At 39.8% G+C, this 21,861-nt stretch overlaps 1 protein-coding gene across 2 annotated transcripts in view; it reads right to left on the reverse strand.

Annotated features, from left to right (window-relative positions):
• The window catches only part of SEMA3A (semaphorin 3A), a 274,816-nt gene that overhangs the window by 6,713 nt on the left and 246,242 nt on the right, over window positions 1-21,861 (reverse strand). For both annotated transcript variants that reach the window (XM_073652330.1, XM_073652329.1), the window contains exons 15-16: window positions 17,253-17,320; window positions 1,545-1,687 (exon numbers count right to left, since the gene is read on the reverse strand). In XM_073652330.1, coding sequence (XP_073508431.1) covers window positions 1,545-1,687; window positions 17,253-17,320 — 211 coding nt within the window. The remainder of the gene's footprint in view (window positions 1-1,544; window positions 1,688-17,252; window positions 17,321-21,861) is intronic.

Below are 21,861 nucleotides of genomic sequence, written 5' to 3' on the forward strand. Positions count from 1 at the left end.
TAATTTTGTATGCACTCTCTACAGATACTACAGTTTCTGTACTGCTCTTTTAACTATGACACTAAAGATCATTGTAAATTATTTGCAGTACAGTTAACATTCGATTGAAAAACACTCCTTACACTCCTCATTACTTTGAATTTGCACCTAATGATAATCTCAGCCATGTTTACCTCTTAATGGAAATCTGTCAGCAGGTTTTTGCTATGTAATCTGATGACAGCATGAGGTAGGGGTTAAAACACAGAATTCAACTATGTGTCACATGTCAGACTGTGTGCTGTTGTTTACTTACACTGAAGGTTTTATCACCTGGTGATTATCATTGCTGTGACTAGCTGGCATGTGGGCATTCACCCGACTCCACCCCCTCCTGTGACAAGCAGCTCTCTGTCTATGGACTTTGTACATGGAGAGCCTGGTGGGGGCGGGATTAGCTTTTCAGATCTGGTATATTCTAAATCTAAAATCTCTGATTGTGTGAGAACAGCTGCACCCAATAATCTAACTGATACATCATTGGATTTAGAGTCTCTTTTCCTACATTATGCTGCTCTTAGATGAGGTAGCAAAAACCTTCTGAAAGATTTTCTTTAAATGATTTTGTCCTATAAAAATTCCATTGGTAATAAAAAGGTGAAGATTAAAGCATAGTTTTCATCAAATATTGATTTATAAAAAAAAAGCATAAGCATTAAATCATTGTAATTGTTTATTCTTGGTTTTTATGGGCCCTTGCTACAAGCATAACAAGCGATAGCAGTTTTGGAATTTAAAGGTGCTTTCTACTTTTAGAAAAGTGGACCCCAAACATTGTCAGAAAATTGGGGATTCAACACTGGCTGTTTACTTCTCCTCCGGTCTCAGTGCTTCCAATATTTCGGCTATGATGGGGACATCACGTTGACAGTTCAAATTACTGCTGCAGCCAATCTCTAACTCAGTAACTCAGCTGAGGTAGAGGCATGACCTCAGTGATTGACTGCAGAAGCGATGTGAGCTGCCAACATACCAGCCAAAACACTGAGGCTGAAGTAGAGGTAAGAACTGGCGAGAATGAATATTATCTAGTTTTCTTAAAATTGAAAAAGCCCTTTTAACATTAAATAGATTTTACGTTATTTACATTAATATTTTATATGTATAATGACATTTAAGCTCCTTACACTATTATATTCTTTTAACAGCAATGTAAGTATTGTTCATACTGCTATGGCTACTTTGTTCAAGAAACAGGCCACTTTTGTCCATGGGTTGTGTCTGGATTTGCAGCTCATTCCTTTTGAATTATATAAAGATGAGTAACTACTATCACACACAAGTAATGGATAAATGTGGGGCTGTTTTTAGAAAGCATTTTTTCAATCCTGGACAACCCCGTTTAAAGGTGGACATGGTTAAATTAGTGCACAAAAGTCAATTTAATCTTGCATATAGTAGAATAGTAAAATCTTGGCCCTGTCCAGCCACTGCCAGTCCCAATACGTCAACCAATACTTTAGTCATTATGAAAATGTTATTTTTGTGTGAACAGTTCCATTTACCTCCTCTTTCTTGTCATCATTCTGTTTCTGGAACTGCCAGAATACTGTGGCTCTCTGTGATTTTGGACTACACTCAAGGAATGTACTGCTGTTCTCCACACCATAGATTATCTTCTCCTCTAAACTCTGTCTGTGTGGATCATCTGAAAGAAGGAAGAACATCACAGCAGGATATTAGCTGCACACAATTTTAAACCACCTTCTCTTTCAAAAATTGCAAAAAGTATTGATAGTTTTAGATTCTTCTTTCTGAGAAAAAAAACACATTATTAAAAATGATATTCAAGTCCACACAGTACAGTACTACTCTAAAGTTATAATTCTAGAACATGAGCAGGAGCTTTTTTATTATTTTTAATAGATGTCTTCTTGAGCAAGAGGACCCCCTCTGTGATATCTATCAAGATCATTTTGAGATAAACTTACAAATTGTCACCGTCAACAAACATCATACTGCAGATGTTGAGCAAAATATTCAAGTTGAAATTTTTTCTTGGATATAAATTGAGTAATAGAATGCATCAATGGACAATGAAAACTAAGATCATCAATTAAACGATAGCTGGATTCCAAATCACCCCGAAAATGAAAGTAAATAATTGAAATCACAGACTGACGCAATTTGTGTGCGGTAACTCATAATGGGACTCAGTAGTGTGGATTCTGGTCTGGGAAATGTAAGGGTATCAATAGCGTGAACAACAGGAACTGTCTGCACAATCTGCTGATGTGAAGCCCAAGGACCACTGCACCAGCATAACGTCTGACAATGGTACTGTTGGCTATCACAAGGAGGTTTGCGCAACCCTCCAAGGATATGACGCTCCAGACCATAACTGAGCCACCGCCGAACTAGTCATGCTGGCTGCTCTTGCAAGCAGCATAACTTTTACCATGGCATCTCAGACTTTTCTATGTCTGTTGCTTGTGCGCAGCGTGAACCTGCTCTCATTTGTGAAGAGAACGCGGCACCAATATCAGACTTGATAATTCTGATGTTCTTTGGAGAATGCCAATAGAGCTTCATGGTGTTTGTCTGTGAGCATAACTCCCACTACAGGATGTAGAGCCCTCATGTCACCTGCATGGAGTCTGTTTCTGACAGTATGGTCAGAAACATACACACTGTTAGCCCTTCTGGGGTTATTTTGTAGGGCATCTGCAGTGTTCCTCCTATCACTTATGCTTTATAAGTTGACAGATTGAAATCCCTTGAAGTTTAAATCACTTGGGATTATACTGTCATGCCTAAGTGTTCCCTTAGTTTTTTGCAGTTTATTTCACAGTAATCATACATTCAACATTATCAAGTCAATTTTTATCTCTACGCAAAGACAAAAATCAGAAGAAGAATCATTATTTCATAAACAAATATGGATCAGGTGTTTGGTTTATTCAAAACAAAGTGAACCAAACAGCCATTTCTAAGGCCTTTAACAGGAATCTTCCATAAATATATAAATAGAGATCAGACAGTTGATTTGAAGTAAATTTGCGTACAATTTTAGGAAATTCGCTGCACTCTGCTAATTCGAACAATTTAAGATATCATTCAAGGAATTTGTCAAAAATGTACTAGGCTAATTTTCACAACGCAGAAGCTTAGATACCAATGTTTATTTTTAGCTATCACATCACATAGTATAGAATAGCCATCACTTGGTATTGGCTATGACATAGCATAACACAGCCGGTCATAGTCTGTATAAAAGCCAAAGCAGGAAATGCACTGCAGCAACCATTTTGGAATAAATCTGTTTAGTGAGAGGATTTGGCACAGATCACAGGTTTGCAATAGAAATGAGGAGAAAAAGTCCACCAAACCCTCTGAATATGCTGTATGGATAACACAGCAATTAACAGTCACTGTCCGTTTATCCATAGCCGTATATTTAAAGGTCACGTTGACATTACTAAGGCTGTGCTTGCATTAAGGAGCTTGAAAGGGGTTGGATAAATTCATAGGAGACCTAGAGTGTTAAACAGGTCTTTACAGGACACTTGAAGTACTTACATTTGCTGTCAATCAAATTTTTGGGAAAATGTATTTACGAAGACTGGTTATTTCAAATTTCAAATGATTTTATCATCTCTAAAATTAAAGATTAATAAATATAAACCCATATGTTTTATAGAAGACTTTCCTGTGAGACTTACAGCCATGGTATTTCCCATACATTATCGAATGTCAATATAATATGTCTTTAGGATCAAAATGAGTTAGCCGGACAAACTATCACCTATAGTGAGAGCCCCAAAAATATTTTCAATTAATCCCTATAACTTCACATTTTTAAGAGGAAATCTCTATCAGTCTGCTGTTTTGGCTATTTAAGGGTATTTGTCGAAAAGCCCTTTAATTTCAGTTGGACCACCCATAAAGAACCCAATTGTGGAATCTAACAGAACATTAGAAAAAAAAACAAATTCAAAATATATTTAATTATTATGGTATTTAAGAATATTCCCCTTTATCCATACAGAGAACTTGTAATGTTTTATATAGCACAAATTATAGGATATAAAAAGCAGAAAACCCATTATAACTGATATTTCCCAATGTAGGTTCCGTCTTTACAAGGAAATTGGGAGGTATACTTTACAATGTATGTAATCTAGCCTTGTGGCTTACTATTTTAATTTAGTTTGTATCTTTATATTTAAAAACATGTTTTCTGTAATATATTACACTTGGATATTGTTTTCCACAGTTTTATGGGGAGATTTACAATCAGTGGCAATGTTATTGAGGAAGCAATCTCCAATCAATTATATCCATAATATATTTACATTTGACGAAACTGGAGAACAAATACTGCAGCTTAAATTGTTCTACTAATTATTTCCTTTCACAAGAACAGAGTTTCCTGTGTATTAATCATGCCATAAAAAATCACTTTGCAATTACAGACTATTATCCTCTTTATTGAAAATAGTGTTTATACTCCAAAATTCTCTAAACAGGCCACACAGTTGAGAAATTTAGCATTTAAGGTAGCTAAGTAACATAAACCATGAACATCACACCTTACATGATAAAAACACAGTAGGATAAGAAAATATTTACAATGCCTAATAAAGAAAGAGACCACCAGAACATCCAGTAACAAGGTCACGATTCTAAGGTGACCTGCAAAAGGTAATTAAAAACGGAGAGTGATGGATACTTGAGTAACCGAGTGAAGGTGCTTTGCCTCTCCCTATACCACACAAGTAGAAAACCTATTACTTTGGTCAGTTGCCATTTAGAAGAATAGTCATTTCTATGAAACAAAAACTAAATTAAACGATATTTAAATAAGTTCCTTCTCTTTGCTTTAATTGTTTTTAATATGGCTAGGGTCACACAACAGTATAAAAAAATCGTACAAGCTCCTATACTTTCCATGAGCCTGGACACCACTAATCATCCCTATCTGATGATCAGCTGCACTCTAATTGGAAAATAATAGGCATATAGGTCAATTGACTTCATATGAGGTATTTGTGTATACAAGATAGAATAATTAGACTGTAAACCAAACTAGTAAACGGAGGCTGAAATTAACGGTGATAATCTCTGCACAGAGCAGTGGAACATTTGTTGCTTTGTAAGTAACAATCAGCCTACGTGACTGACTTGAGTAAGTACATACTGATTCTTATGGTATTATAATCAATATGACTTGATTCTGACTTGATATATATATATAATATATATTCGATATGTTGCGGATCTATATTTCCACTTTTTAGTGTGTGCTAATTAGTATAATAAAATTGGTATAATTATGCACTTGTATGTATATATATATATATATATATATATATATATATATATGATTTTTTTCTTATCTGTTTATAATCACATAATGATTATCCGCATGATTTGTAATTCAATTTCGTATTGATCATTACATATTGGGCCTACAATTATTTAGGTACCCAATCTCCCCTTAACCATGTATTTGTGTTTAATAAATAAATCAATTTAATACTCTATTTAAGTGTAGTGTTCCTTTTTGTAGGTTATATTTTGTAAGTAACTGGAAAAATCAGCTTATTTTTTAACATCATACAGAGGTTCCAAGTAACAGATGAGCAGATCTTATGCTCTTTACAGCTCATCTCTTCAGCCCTTCCGCTCTTCACCATCACCCGTCCTGTCGGCACCGCATATTCTTATCACTGCTAAGAGTGCTATACCCCTGGGTCTCTATCATAACTACTGCACCCAGTAAACTAAGTTATACATTGTTGGAATCGGGGGTCTCTGTCCCTACCTCACTCTACTGCCAGATTACATATCAAAACCTGCCGACCAGTGTTGAGCGAATGTGCTCAGATAAGGTGTTATCCGAGCACACTCGTGGGCTAACAGAGAGTATTCGAGCATGCCGAAGACAATGTTCGAGTCGCTGCGGCTGCATGTCTCAAAGCTGTTCGACAGCCGCAACACATGCAGGGACTGCCTGTTTGTTAGGGAATCTCTGCATGTGTTGCGCCTGTCTAACAGCCGAGAGACATGCAGCCGCGGTGACGCAAACATATTTTACGAGCAAGCAGAAGCTACTCGGTTAGGACATGAGCGTGCTCGGATAACACCTTATCCGAACATGTTCACACAACACTACTGCTGACATATTCCCTATAAGCAAATAGTTATGTAGGGTTTCAAATAATTTACTGCATCTATGTGAATAGTTCCCTTATACTGTACAAAAATAAAAAAAAGATGTTCTTGCACCCAATAACCATGTTCTGTATGAATTTACATTTTTTTCCCATATACATCATAGATCCTAAAGCTTTGATCAAGATTTGTGTTTGACTAAAATTCTTTATCCAAGAAAACTGTTTAAACAGCGGCCTCAGTAAAAGAAAACAAACTGCAGCAGAATGACCCCTTGTTTGTTTTTACTAGCTTTCATCATTTTTATGGTCGATTCAACCATCTGAACATCATACACAAAAATAAAAATCAAACATATATCATATGGTTTATAATAGTTTCAGATGTTCATATACTGGGAAAAGTGCAGAGATGGAAACTATGAACTGTAAACCTGCTCTGCAGATAGCACATATAGCCAGTCACATGAACACACACATGCATGGCCCGCAGATGCAGAAGGCTTAGCTTTAGCAAATGTTTTAGTCCCATTTATTGGTAATGTATGATCTCTATTATATATCATTGTTCATTAAAATATATAGTGATTAATGGTAAAAAAAGTGCCTTAAAAGTATAATGTGTCAGTGGGAATATTGCAATAACTCCAAGCTCCAAATCAGCTTCTAACTCCACAAGCCGTTAATGTATAAGGTATATTTTACACCATGTAAATCCTTTGTGTAATCGAAGAACATGTAAAATAACATTTACACAAATAAGCCCGAAAGTGTAAAGGTGCAATAAGTCACTCAGGTCCTCAGGGGCTGCATTAGTTAATGCTGGAGAGCTATTAAATTAGCAAGAATCCCATTACATGCTGGTCTGTTAGGAAAAACATTTCCGGATAATTATACCGCATAAAGATCTACATAGAAGATATACTGTATCTAAGCATATGGTTTTAAAATACACAGTAAGGAACTTTACCGGAGAACAATTTTAATAAAATGACAAGAGTAATGGGTCGAAGGGTCAATTATAGAAGTACTTTACTTTTATTGTAGTTTGAAATGAAACTATGCTAAATACTTTTTGTTTAAGTTCCTTATGTTGCTCAAGATCTCGGCTTGCTGTCAGTGAGTTAAAACTGCATTGCTTCATCAAGATGTTGTAAACTGGCTCTTCTGTAGAGAGCTGCATTATATTTACTGGATATTCTATTAGCTTTAATGTGTAGAAAACCGGAAAAACACCCAGAATTGTCCATGAAAGGAAGAGAAATGTACCCAGTAGTTCCACAAGGTGGAGCTCTTTACTCATATCTAATTTGAGCAGAGCATTATATAGTCTAATTAATAGCAAAAACAATGATTAACTACAAGCATAGGGTGCATGATATGTATGTGTGTGTATATTTATTATCATTTAAAATGCAATACAAAATTGCAGAAGATAAAAGCATTTTACATTTACACAGAAATGAGCTGTTAGTATTACTGTACAAATTAAAGAGGCACTCACGTGAAGTTTTTTGTTAACTAAGGCTGCGTGCCCACTATGCGATTTTCAAGCGTTTTTGCTGCGGAATTTCCGAAGCAAAAGCGCTTAAAAAATGCTTGGTAATACGTGTCCCATGGTCCCCAATGATAATCCGCATGTGCTGTGCACATCCTGCGGAAATTTCTGCGGATTATCGTTGCGGAAAAATATGCAGCATGTCCATTAATTTTGCAGACACGCAGCGTAATTGCCGCCATTGACTTGCATTGAATTGCTTAATATCCGCATGACTACATGTGCACATGCGGATATTAAGCGATTCAATGTGCGGAGAGTACCCGAGTCTGAGGAGACCCAGGTACCATAGTACCTGTTAAAAATAGAATAAAAAATAAAAAATAAACATTATACTTACCTTCCGATGTCCCTCGGTCTCCTGTACGATGCGTCCGGTCTCTTGTACAGCTCGCGATGGTCTAAAAGGACCTGCAGTGACGTCATTTAGTCATGTGACAGGTCACGCGACCGCCGACGTCAGCGGTCGCGTGACCTGTCACATGACTAAATGACGTCACTGCAGGTCCTTTTAGACCATCGCGAGCCGTACAAGAGACCGGACGCATCGTACAGGAGACCAGGGGACATCGGAAGGGAAGTATAATGTTTATTTTTTTATTTTTTACCATTTTTATTCTTTTTTTTAACTAATAACTTGGTCACCCTATATAAATCCATGCCGGTTGCATGGATTTATATAGTGTGACCAAGTTGTCAAGCACTTTTCCAAGTGATGCTAAAATCGCTTGGAAAAGCGCTTGATAACCCGCATGCAGAAATGCATGAAAAAAACGCTTGACAAACGCTTCTACCTGGCAGGAAAAATGCATGTAAAATGCGCATGCATTTTTCCTGCAAGGGAGATGCGGAAAAAATCTGCAGTATTTCTGCATCATGGGCACTTAGCCTAAATGTGTGTATATGTGCATGTAATGTAGTGTGTGTATTAATATACTAACCTACCGCTGCTCTCTCCAGTGTCCAGAACCATTCTGCTTCTCTTCTCAGTGATGTCACCACTCTACAGACTCTCCAGGTTAAACCACGCTCTGTGTGACCCAGAAGTGGCATTTACAATGTAAGTCTATGGATTGTCAGAACAAGGCTCAATAGATTAACATTGTAAAAGAGATTTACGGCTCTCACAGAGCATATAGTGAGCCGGATAGTCTGAAGTGCAGTGAAGTCACTGAGAAAAGAAGAACGACGATGGATCGCGGAGAAGGTAGTGGTAGGTGAGTATATTAATACACACACACACTACATTACATACATATACACAGATTTATTAAAATCATTACCTTCATGGGAGGGCTTCTTTAATGGAAGATCTGCTGAAGAATATTTAGATTTAAATAAAATTAAAAATAAATTATAAACATAGATTAGAACAGTTTAACCCTATTACAATGCTACACACAAAAAAATTGAGAGGCCAATTAATCAACCATATAGAAATATGGTTAAAAATGATTTAATAAATGATGTGTATCATGCATCATTATGTTACATAGTTCTTAGCGAAATACTAAAATCTCTGAAAATTTCTTTCCAATGCAGAAACAAAATACAAATTTCGAAGGGAGAAGACCAAGTTTGTCAACTCATTACACTAGTAGAACCTTTGAATTAAACTACAGAACAAAATTGTTACTACTGCGTCTAAAAGTCATTAACTCCCTTAAAGCGTTCTTTACATGTATTCAAGGGGGCATGTACAGTACCATCAGTACCATAAGACAACTCAACAGACTTGTTAGATTAGCTCCAATGGGTAAATTTAGTTCTTTAGGAGAATCTCTCTAATGAATTACAGAAGGGAGAAAATGCATTTTAAGGTTTAAAGGACATACACATTACTGTAAAATTGAGTAAAACAGAAGATTAAAAAAAAACTGAATATTTTTTTCATTAGAAATGTACACTACTTAGATATTGATGGCCAATATAAAATTGTAAGGGGTCCAGCATTCTATAATCAGCTGTTTGCTGCTCTGGTAGCCAGATGTAAACAGTGTATGGAGTTGGAACTGCATGGCTCCTTACACTGTGTAGGGGCCATTATGAGGTAGTTTAGCAGATCAGTTCCTTTTCTTTTCAGTGAAATCTCAGCTGCAGTACCCGACAACAGCCACTACAAAGTGTATAGAGCCACAGTGGGTGCTGCAGACGGCTGATCAGTGGGGTTATGGGGTGTGATCTCCAATGATCACATTTTCTTGAGATAAATCATCATTATCCAAGTAGTAGACAAGCTTTTACTGCTGTTTTAGCCGAGAGTGATTTTTTGAGAAAGCGGTGGGCCAAGTTTAAAAATTTTCATCTGATAGTAAAGTCAGTAGTCCATGAGAGCTCTTTGTAAGAACATTCCCCTAAAGATTATTTGTCCTTCACCCATTGCCACTAAGCATGTGTAATAGTGGGGAAGGGCTTAGCCTTCCCTTGGTACTGAGATAGTTAAAGGGAGTGCTCCTGAAGTCAGACCTCTCTGAACTGTTGGTAGACCAAGCTAAGGGGTTAGCTTTACTGTCCAGTCAGTAGTGTAAATTCGCTGTGGGCTGCGGTACCTGTAAACGGCCACAAGATGCCACTGCTCTGAGTGTAGATGTCAGGTTGAGTCTGCTAGCAGGGTTGCAGGCAGTGGTGAGTTAATGCTGTGTGATGACAGCTCACAGGGGGTGGGCACATTGACAAAAAGCCTCGGTTTTAGTGTCCAGAGGCCATTAAGAGACAGTACGGGGAATCGTGCGGGCAGCCTCACTATAGTGGCTGCTAGTGTAGACGGGAGCTCTACACCCTCAGACAGTGGGATCACTAATGTGCTAGTCTCCTCACGCAAGAGCAAGAGTCCTGTTAGCTGGTCGGAGAAACTCATCAGAGCGAGTGAGGACCCGAGGCACTTCTAGTCTGCAGGAAGCAGGAAGAAGATAAATAGGACTCCAGGCTAGGACGTGGGGGAGATATTTGATCCAGGTCACTGTTAACGTTACAGAAGAATCTCGTGGATTAGAGATAGAGTCACAAGAGATGCTTCATCCAGAGAGGGAACCAGGGCTGAAGATGTTGTCAGTGCCTGTGAGAGAGATGATAGCCTGTCGGGCCTTATCCATTTTATCTGCCTGTAAATACTGTATATATCCCTCTTCCCCAAGTAAAGTTCAAGTTCTGGTTAAGAACCTTGTGTCCTCTGAAGTTCTTGCTGCCCTGGTCCCTGAAGAGAAATGCCTGGAGACAGCCACGATCGGATGGCTTGAAGTAAGTGAAGAGCAACACATACACAGCCACACTTCAGAGGGAGGACGCGTATTGTCTGTAGGGTGCCATAGCGAGTGGGGACTACAGCTCGCCCAAGACTACCTCGCTGGGGCACCTTACATTTGGCGTAGTCGGCAGGATGCGAGCTCCTCGCATGAAGAAAGCGGGGAAGAGCCGACACAGGACACTGAGGAGAAAGTGTTGGAAGGCATGCGGCCCAAGATGGCGGCCCGAAGCATGGATTCCAAGATGGTGACGATGGCGGTAAAGTCTGGGAGAAGAACCGCCTATCGTGGGAGTGGACGGCGCTGGAGAGCGCGAAAAGATGTCCAGCCCCTACGAGTTCCGGCCCGAAGAAGGATGGGCCCAGCGGTGAAGATGCATCCCAGGATGGGAAGTCCAGAGAGGAAGAGGGCGCGGCGTAAAGTGAAGCCCAGCCCCATGAGTATCAGCGCGCACAGAGAGGGGGCGCGGCTGAAGGTGGAGCGGCCGAGAGTGACGAGTGATGCGGCGGTCGCGTCAGAGGGCCGGCCTAGGAAGAGGCGGAGCAGGACGCGCGTCACCGGTAAGAGACCGGCGCCATTTTCTGTCCAACACGTCAGGAGAAGGAGATCCGGCAGCGGACGTCTTGCAAAAATGGCAGCCGTAGAGCCTAACAGCGTGCGGGAGACCAACGGAGAGTTGGAGACCCTGCAGATTATTACCCCAGGGGCCGCGGCTGGAAGCCGTTCGCCGGTGGGCGCTACCCGCGAACCGTTGCCTTTACCCCAGTGGCTGTCCAGTGGGCCACTAGGCCCGATCCAGAGCTGGGCCTGCTTCTGCACAAGGTTCGTGTGTGGTGCTGGAGCCGGATACCGGAGGAGTCGTCCCCCTCGGCTGAGGGAGGAGAATATCCCGGTGGGGCCGGAGCCATAGTTGCAGCGGAGCTAAGAGAAGGTGAGCGGTCCATGCCCCAGCGGCCGGTCACCCCTGTAGAACCTGCCTCAGCAGCCTCGGCGGCAACAGAGGCCCTCAGGCGGCGGAGCAGAGGAGAAGCCCCCTAAAAGAAAGGCCCCGCAAGAGAGCTTCTGGTCATTGGCCTTGGAGGCCCTACATTCCCCCTCCGCAGAGCGGTACACCAAGCCTGGAAGTCCACAGTGGGCCACCCGCGACCCTCCGATGACCTCGCGGGAGCAGCGGCGGTGGACCGACACCTTCCTAAGAGGCTGGATAGAGGGGTCCAACACGGCACGGAGGGAGTCAGTGGAGGACTCCCAGACCCGGGGGCAGGTTGTGGAGTTCTGTGTTCGCGAGGGATACGGGTTCCTTGAGGAAGAGTGGACCGGGCATGAGGTGTTTGTCAGCCGGGAAGCCGTTAAGCGCGAATACCTGCCCAATCGCCTCCACAACCTGCATGAAGGGGAGATTGTTCGCTTTGTGAAATGCGAATGTGCAAGGGGGAGGTACGCGGCTGCGGTCACCCACCCATATAAATGGGAGGACGTCCTGGAAAAGGACAGGCAGGTCTTCCGGCGAAGAGCTGAGAGGGAGGCTCGGCAACGTCAATCTAGGGAAGCCCCTGGAGGATTCGTGTCCCCTCCCAAGGCCGGCATCCCACAGGAAGAAGAGTCCAGACGCCAGCAGCGGGGAGATGGCGTTGAAAAAGAGGAGGATGTCCCAGGTGGTAGTAGGGCTGATTCTCCCAGTGAGGCTGTAGGCTCAACCACTAAACACCCAGAAGGGGCCGAGGCGGTTAGTTGTGGAGTCGCCGAAAGGACTCAGGCTGCTGTCAGTCAGGAGGTTCACAACTTCACCGTGACTAGCTACGGCCCCACACAAGTTGTCTGTGGCAGCGCCACCTCCTCGGATGAGGACTCCAGGCGTAGCCGATACCCTGACCAGCCCTGGAGGTGGAAGTAGCCACCTTCCTCTACAGCATGGGCCGCCTTAATGAAGGAAAGGAAGGAGGCCCGAAAGAAGTGAGCTGGTTGAAAGGTCCGTCGACCTTCCACTTTTCTCTGTAGGACCCATCGATGGTGGTCCTGTCTGCAGTTTGGGACTGTTACCCAGTGGGGGCGGAGTGCCCCATGTTGATTTAAGTGAAAAAATTGACTGTTCCCCTACTTCCCAGGCCAGGAAGGCCTTAAGCAGCGCCCAAAATTTGTGTGCCCAGGAGAGCTGCTCTTTAGTTTTTTACTTTTTGTTTTTCTTTTCGTTGCGCCTGTTGCGCCTTTTTCTGCTGGAATTTATAATGCTGAGGCACACCTTGAGAATGGATATCTTCCAAACCTAAGAGACTTGCGGCCTGGCGGGAAGAACCGGTGACCCCCGCTAGGGCCAAGAAGAAAGAGACTCACAGGGTATTACCTGTGACTGTGTGCCTCAGAATGCAGCCCTAGAAGCAGATTGGGGGCTATTGAGGTGTTGGTCTGCCCTAAAAGTATGGACATGGACATTGCTGTTCCAGGGCACTTAACTGAGAAGGGCCGGTCTTCCATCCAAGAAGATGACCTCAGGAACAGTCGTTTGCTAAAATGTTTTAGTAAAATTTAGTAATGTGATATAATGTCATAGCTGCTGATTTGTGTTTATTGTTTAGTGTGGTCGGGGACGAGCAACATTAAAGTGTCGGGGAATGTAATAGTGGGGAAGGGCTTAGCCTTCCCTTGGTACTGAGATAGTTAAAGGGAGTGTTCCTGAAGTCAGACCTCTCTGAACTGTTGGTAGACCAAGCTAAGGGGTTAGCTTTACTGGTCCAGTCAGTAGAGTAAAGGGGGGAACTTAGTGCCCGGATCAAGCCTTGAGTGATATAGAGCTTGTTCCTGGCATTATTCGTTGTGGGCTGCGGTACCTGTAAATGGCCACAAGATGCCACTGTTCTGAGGGTAGATGTCAGGTTGAGTCTGCTAGCAGGGTTGCAGGCAGTGGTGAGTTAATGCTGTGTGATGACAGCTCACAGGGGGTGGCACATTGACAAAAAGCCTCGGTTTTAGTGTCCAGAGGCCATTAAGAGACAGTACGGGGAATCGTGCGGGCAGCCTCACTATAGTGGCTGCTAGGGTTGACGGGAGCTCTACACCCTCAGACAGTGGGATCACTAATGTGCTAGTCTCCTCACGCAAGAGCAAGAGTCCTGTTAGCTGGTCGGAGAAACTCATCAGAGCGAGTGAGGACCCAAGGCACTCCTAGTCTGCAGGAAGCAGGAAGAAGATAAATAGGACTCCAGGCTAGGACGTGGGGGAGATATTTGATCCAGGTCACTGTTAACGTTACAGAAGAATCTCGTGGACTAGAGATAGAGTCACAAGAGATGCTTCATCCAGAGAGGGAACCAGGGCTGAAGATGTTGTCAGTGCCTGGGAGAGACATGATAGCCTGTCGGGCCTTATCCATTATATCTGCCTGTAAATACTGTATATATCCCTCTTCCCCAAGTAAAGTTCAAGTTCTGGTTAAGAACCTTGTGTCCTCTGAAGTTCTTGCTGCCCTGGTCCCAGAAGAGAAATGCCTGGAGACAGCCGCGATCGGATGTCTTGAAGTAAGTGAAAAGCCACACATACACAGCCACACTTCAGAGGGAGGACACGCATTGTCTGTAGGGTGCCATAGTGAGTGGGGACTAGAGCTCGCCCACGACTACCTCGCTGGGGCACCTTACACATGTATGGGCCTTTAGGAATGACTATAACTTCCAATATGGACAAGAATATGTATGGCAGTGTTAAAGTGCTGACCGTTCAGCTGATGATTGATTGTCTAGTGATTGTTCAAAAAGTAATTTTAGACGATCTATAATATTTTACATTTGTCAAACAAGTAAAAATGTAACTTTGTTGCTGAGGAGACAACTAATTTTCATTTTAGAGTCATCTTGGACGCTTAGTAATAAAATGCTGCTGTACGAAGTAGGCTGCTTTTTTAGTTCTGTACTTGGTTGGTTCAAGCTAATTGACAGAAATCTACCCTAAGGGATTCCCAGTTCTAATATTTGTGGCTCCAAAACTCTGCAGATTATTCTGGTTTCCTTTGTCACATTCCCTTTTGCAGTAAGAACAGAGATTTCATGTAAAGCACTTATAAAACATTTCTATCTCTGACAAATCAGCAAATGCAAAGTATACGTAATGTATTTCTATTAGATGTGTGAGCATATAATACACAGAACTTTGTCTGTTCCCAAATTTTACTTTCACATAAGTCATGTAAAATTGTTTATGAAAAGTGGTTTCATAAATGACGTATATAGCTAAGGGGATACAGAGATGAAATATTAGATTATTCGCTAACCTTTACTTGGCCATTAAAACAAGGAAAAATGAAAAATGGTCAAAAATTCCACAAAATACAATAATAAACTTGGCATGGTGCAGTTCAAGCAACAGTGTTTATTATTGAAGGTTAATAACCTGTGAGAAAAGCTGCACATTTACCATTTAGTGTGACCAATAAGACTTACAGGTACTAAATATTGAGAGGAAATATTGAAAATTTGTAAAATAAAGACACACAAAAAAAATAAGTTAAAATAAACCGACACAGACGGAGATGTACACATAATATGTAAAAACAAAAGTTTAGGTACTGTAGAGAAAAAAAAGAAGCTCAACATATTTTCCTAAAACGAATAACAATATTACAAAAATGACAGAAGATGGTAACCTTCCTCACACACTGCAATCACGTTTGTTCTCAAAATGGCTTTTGATGGAGGAGCATGTGACCAGACCTGTCCATCAGCTTCCTCCAATTAAAAAGCAGCTTTCCCATGTACAGTGTTTTTCAATTAGAGGAGTCTGATAGGTAGGTCTGGTCACATGCTCCTCCATCAGTAGCCATTTTGAGAACAGGACTGCATGCAGCTTGTGAGCGAGACTACACTAAGGATGCGAATCTGTAATACTTCTATATTAGTAAGTCCTAGGAAATAATGTCCACAACACATTTGTTAAAATAAAGATAAAAGTGGACACTCTCTTAAATTGGGGCCTCATGGTCATTGGATGAGAGATTAGAACTGTAGCCTTGCAGCTCCTAAGTTTAGATACCAAGGACAATAACTGTAAGGAGTTTGTATGGGTTTCCTCTGAGTACTAAGTTCCCCCCCCACACTCCAGAGACACTAGTAGAGAATTTCCATTGCGAGCCTCAATGGGGATAGTGATGATAATGTCTGTCAAGCGCTGTGAAATATGGCGCTAAATAAATAGCATTAAATAAATAACAATATAATAGGAAAGATATATTCCCCATTGCTTCTATAACATCAGTATACTCTGCAGTGCCGGACAGAAATGGGCACCATTCAGCTCATTTGCTATCCTCAATGAAAATAGCCATCTATGCAAAATTGGGGAAAAGAACAATAAAGTTAACGGCAATCATAGTAGATTTCATGCTAGTATTATGTAAGCATAATGTACAGTCATTTATTTTTATATGAGTCAGTTGTGTGGAAATTGACATAATTTTACGCTCTGGCATTATGGTTAGATTAGACCATATGTTGTTTGTATTCCATTGTTTCTTTTTTACATTACAAACCCATTTGAGCAGATGCCTCTTTTTTTTTACTATGCTAGTAGCTTAACATTATATACTGTATCAACGCATCTTTCAAATAACTAGTTTTGAAGAAAAAGAAAATTCCAGTGACAGCTACATTTTAGAAAGAATAATAGTATAAGAAAGATAGCAAGTCACATTCAGCATATAGTAAAACTGGCCATACACAGAGATGTTCAACCATTACTTCTTTGTTGCCTTTTCTCCACTTCTATGCACAATCTGAAGTGTGATCTACAGTAACCCCCCCACAAAGAGAGATGGGTTAGCTTTATTCACCCATATTGTGATGGACATATATCACTATCTCCATGGACTTTTGAAGCAAAATGAGTCATGACTAAGTATAGCATTTGTCTGTAACCACTAATTGTTAATATTTCTCAAAATATTTTTATTTGCAGGATACAGGGTTTAAAAAGGTATTCTACTTATTATTAGAGTTAAGCAAAATGATTCACTGGGCTGCCAGGTCAGAGCCCTTCGAACCTGCTCCTAGATGTCTTCATACCTGGTGTCTTAAGAATGACTTAGAGTAAGACCTACTAATCAGAAGAGAAGAAATGGATGCTGAATGGTAGGAGGAGGTAAGCAAGGCATTGGTCTGGCAGCCATAGGTAACCGACGTGGTCATTGAACCAGGGATTGGAAAATCTTTTTGCCTAACTGTAGTTATTATATAATTTTAAAGCAGTAGTTCTTCTCCCCCATGAACTGGAAAATCATTCTTAGTATAACTGTGGAATTGTAATTTTACTCACCATGATGCTGTAGATCTGAGCAGTGTGTTAGAGGATCCCCATTTCTGATATCTTGTCTTCTTGTTCGTCTAAAAAAATTGCAAATAAAAAAATGTATATATGTAGAAATAATTTTTTTTTTTAACTGCCTTCAGTAGCATAGTTGACCACTTTTTTCTATCCGAGAACCATCATTTAAAAAAAAAAAAAAAAAAAAAAAAACGAAACTTTTTTTTAACAATAGGAGTCAACAAATGTCATATTTGCAGCATGCATGTTATGAGGTTCTTACCATGGTATTACCTTAGCTAAATGGGCAATCGCATAAACAATATGTATAAGTGATAAATGTATGATTACTGAGGGTCCAAACCGGAGATGTCCATGGATCTTGAAATTCAAACGTCCACTGTGTGAATGGAGCTGTAATGAGCATGTGTGTGACCAATGCTCTATTCGCTGTCTACAGGAGTGGTGATTTCCCATGCTAGACTTTGAGCCCCTGTTCTCAGAATTGTTGGGAAGCTTAGTAAATGGACTCACAGTGTTAATACACTTGACTATTCTGTGGATAAGAAATACTTTTTTATGGTATATCCATGTTAAAGGGAAGCCATCATCAGAAAATGAACCATTATTTAAATAACGGTTTTGTTTTAAATGTGTTTTTTAAATATTTTTGACTGTTATTTCATTTTTTTACATATCATAACCTGTATTAAAACTTTTTTTTTTAGAAAAAATCTTGCACTTTTTACACTAACCACTGTTTTTTTTTAAACTTTAACTTCCTGTGTTTGCTTTAAAAGACTCCTCACCAAGGCATGCTCCGCAAGGAGAAATGTTACCCCTTAGATATCGGTCTGACGCCTCTCACCCAGCCAAATGAGAACTCACACTTTGCACTGACGAGGGGAAGTACCCCACAACACAGTGTCTGCAAAATGAGTTTCTGGTTCTGGCTTATATCCTAAGTCATGTGATGAGGCTCGATAAAGGGTCACTATTAACTTTTAGGATTGCTACTTCCTGTAAGTGGCACTAGATTTCTAGTCCTCTTCATCTCTGAAGAGACAATTTTCAGAAAACAACACATGTACACAGCCACAATGATCAAATGCCAACCTTATAATTGTGTTAAATGGAATCTGTCAGCAAGATTTCACACCCCAACTACTTTTGTGTGCATGCAGCTCTTTCAAAGACAAGTTTAGTAATACCCTTACATGGCCAGTCCATTGCTCCATAACTGAGAATTGTCTCCTCAGAGAGGAAGAGGACTAAAATTCTAGTGCCACCAATAGGAAGTAGCAAAACTAAAAGTCAATATTGAATCTGTAACGAGCCTTGTCACATGACTTTGGATAAAAGCCAGAACCAGAATCTCAATTTGCAGACACTGTGTTTTGTGGTACTGCCCCTCGTCAGTGCAACGTGTGAGATCTGATTTGGCTGGTTGAAAGGTGTCTGACCAGGATCTACGGGGTAACGTTTCACCTTCTGGAGAGTGACATGTTAAGCATGTCAAGGTGGGTGAGGAGACTTTTAAGCCACAATGCTCCTCTGGAAAATATGCATATTGTCTCTTCAGAGAGGAAGAGGACTAGAACTCTAATGCCACCTATAGGAAGTAGCAATCCTAAAAGTCAAAATCGACTCTCTAACGAGCCTTGTCACATGACTTGGGGTAAAAACCAGAATCAGAATCTCAATTTGCAGATACTGTGTTTCAGGTTAATGCCCCTTGTTGAGAAATCAGCATTTGAACGGATATGCAAATAAGGCTGTAGATCTGAAGAATCTGTCACTACACCTCTAGTCTCCTTCCAGTGCAGCATCCTTCTCCTCCACTGATGGCTCCATTGCCTAAAGTCACATAGTATACTGGCTATCAGTCAAGCAGGAGGAGGTGGTGGTGGGAAGAGAATAGAGTTTAAGTGACAGAGGGTTCTCCTCTACCATGGCCATTTGAATATCAATTCAAACACTGATTTCTCAGTAATGGAGGAAGGGACTGGCCATGTAAAGGTATTGCTGGACTTGTCTTTGAAAGAGCTACATGCACATATAATTAGTTTGTGGAGTGAACTCCTGTTGACAGATTCCCTTTAAAATGTATAATGAGCCTGTGCAAATGACATTGTGAAGGGAGGGAGAGCAGGATCAGATGTGACATCGACTATTGTGATTTTTGGATTCTCTGTTATCAGCTGTGTATAGAAGATTTACCTGTCATTGTAATCATCCTGACTCTGATAATATGAGCCTTGCTGAAAACTTTTCCTGATAAGATGGGAAGTATGAGTCTAAAAAAGCCCCAGTGGCCAACATTAAAATTTCAAGATTACAAATTGTTTTTAAATAAATATCAAGATATGAGCAATTTTTACTATACACTGCAATTCTACATATTACAGTATATAGTATAAGAGATCAAATTTTTGCAGATTCAAGTACCCTTAGGGACTAAAAAATAAAAAATAAAGTAATGAATAAAAATAGCTTTAAATATTTATATATATATATACTTATATATATATATATATATATACATATATATATATACATATATATACACATACATACATTTTTAATATAAAAATTTGAATTCCTTTCTTTATTTGTCATAAATAATGAAATAAAAAATAAGAAAAATAACACTGGTATCATTGCACCCATAAAAATAAAATCTATTAAAGTATAAAAATAATTAACCCATAAGATTAACACTATAAAGAGAAAAAAAAATCAAAACGCCAGCCAAAATTGTGCTTTTTTTGGTCATCACACCTCCCTAAAAAATGCAATAAAAAGAGATAAAGATATTGTGTGTACCCAAAACTGTGAGGTTTTGAAAAATGGTGTCACAAGCCAAAATTTTTTTTTCAAGCTTATAAATTTTTTTGCACCACTTGAATAAAAAGCAAAATCTATATAAGTTAGGTGTCACTGAAATTGTGCTGAACTAGAAAATTATACTGGGAGGACATTATTTTGAATGCCATACAAACAAAACGCTAAATATTATTCACCATTACATCCCACCTGCTTTTTTTTCCCATTTTGAAATACATTATATAGTAAAATCGATGATGTCATTCAAAACTACAGCTCGTCCCTGAAAAAAAAAAGCCCCCATACAACTATGGTGATGGAAAAATAAAAAAGTTATGGCTCTTTTAAGAAGGCTGTGGAGGGGATGCAAATATAAATATTCCTTTGCTGATTGTATTCTGTCGATGAAAGTATAGCACATCTAACACGAAGAAAAAAGTTTAGAATATTGGCATGCCGATTTACCCTCATACATGATGAAATCTGCAGAAACTTTTGGCACATTACTTTTCAGCTAAGAGATAATAATGCATATTATGTAGTCAAATAACTGAATTGTCGAGTTTCAAAGGCAATGTTCTTTCAGAAAAGCATGTAAGGCGACAAGTGCATTTAAGTCATTCCATATTTGATTTAAAAAAGACGGGATGACGATCTATTGTTATCTTTTGTCATGTAACAGCTTCTGATCAAGTTCTTTACACATCTAATAGCATGTCACACAAAGATCAATACATGTTCTTCAGAATGCGTTTATTGAGAAGGTATGCGTTGCTTCATCCAGGGCAATTGGAAATATTGATCTCAGCCTGCAAACTGCTGACATTTTGTTCAATAAGACTGAGAAGCATTGTTTCGAAGGATATTTCACGGTTTTCTTATTTATTTTTTTTTTTTAGCAGGCCTGAAGAATTTAAAGTGGCCTCATTACCGGTTTACAAAATGTCAAGACTATGGAAACTTTCATGTGGACATGCGACTTTTCAATCAATTCAATTGTGAAGACATTATATTTAATGCCTGTCATAATATTTTTATAATTACTATTACATTATTGATAAAAAGTGTATACTAAATGACGTAATACAATTTTATAAAGTGAGTAATGCTATTATAATGGATATTATTAATAAAAAAATAATACATGAAGTGTATCAATCTGTGACACGGAAAGTGGTAGGTGAAATGGTATAGTTTTCATTTAGAGGACTCTTGCAATTTCAGTACCATAAAAGATATACAGTGTATATATAATATATATACAGTGCCTACAAGTAGTATTCAACCCCCTGCAGATTTAGCTGGTTTGATAAGATGCAAATAAGTTAGAGCCTTCAAACTGCAAACGAGAGTAGGTTTTATGAACAGAAGCATAAATCTTACAAACCAAAAAGTTATGTTGCTCAGTTGAATTTTATTAAATTTTAAACATAAAAGTGTGGGTCAATTATTATTCAACCCCTATGTTTAATATTTTGTGGAATAACCCTTGTTTGCAATTACAGCTAATAATCGTCTTTTATAAGACCTGATCAGGCCGGCACAGGTCTGTGGAGTTATCTTGGCCCACTCCTCCATGCAGATCTTCTCCAAGTTATCTAGGTTCTTTGGGTGTCTCATGTGGACTTTATTCTTGAGCTCCTTCCACAAGTTTTCAATTGGGTTAAGGTCAGGAGACTGACTAGGCCACTCCAACACCTTGACTTTTTCCCTCTTGAACCAGGCCTTGGTTTTCTTGGCTGTGTGCTTTGGGTCGTTGTCTTGTTGGAAGATGAAATTACGACCCATCTTAAGA

This window comes from Phyllobates terribilis, unplaced genomic scaffold (genome assembly GCF_046119375.1).
Source record: "Phyllobates terribilis strain yellow unplaced genomic scaffold, ASM4611937v1 Scaffold_11__3_contigs__length_659146591, whole genome shotgun sequence".
NCBI classification, from domain to species: domain Eukaryota; kingdom Metazoa; phylum Chordata; class Amphibia; order Anura; family Dendrobatidae; genus Phyllobates; species Phyllobates terribilis.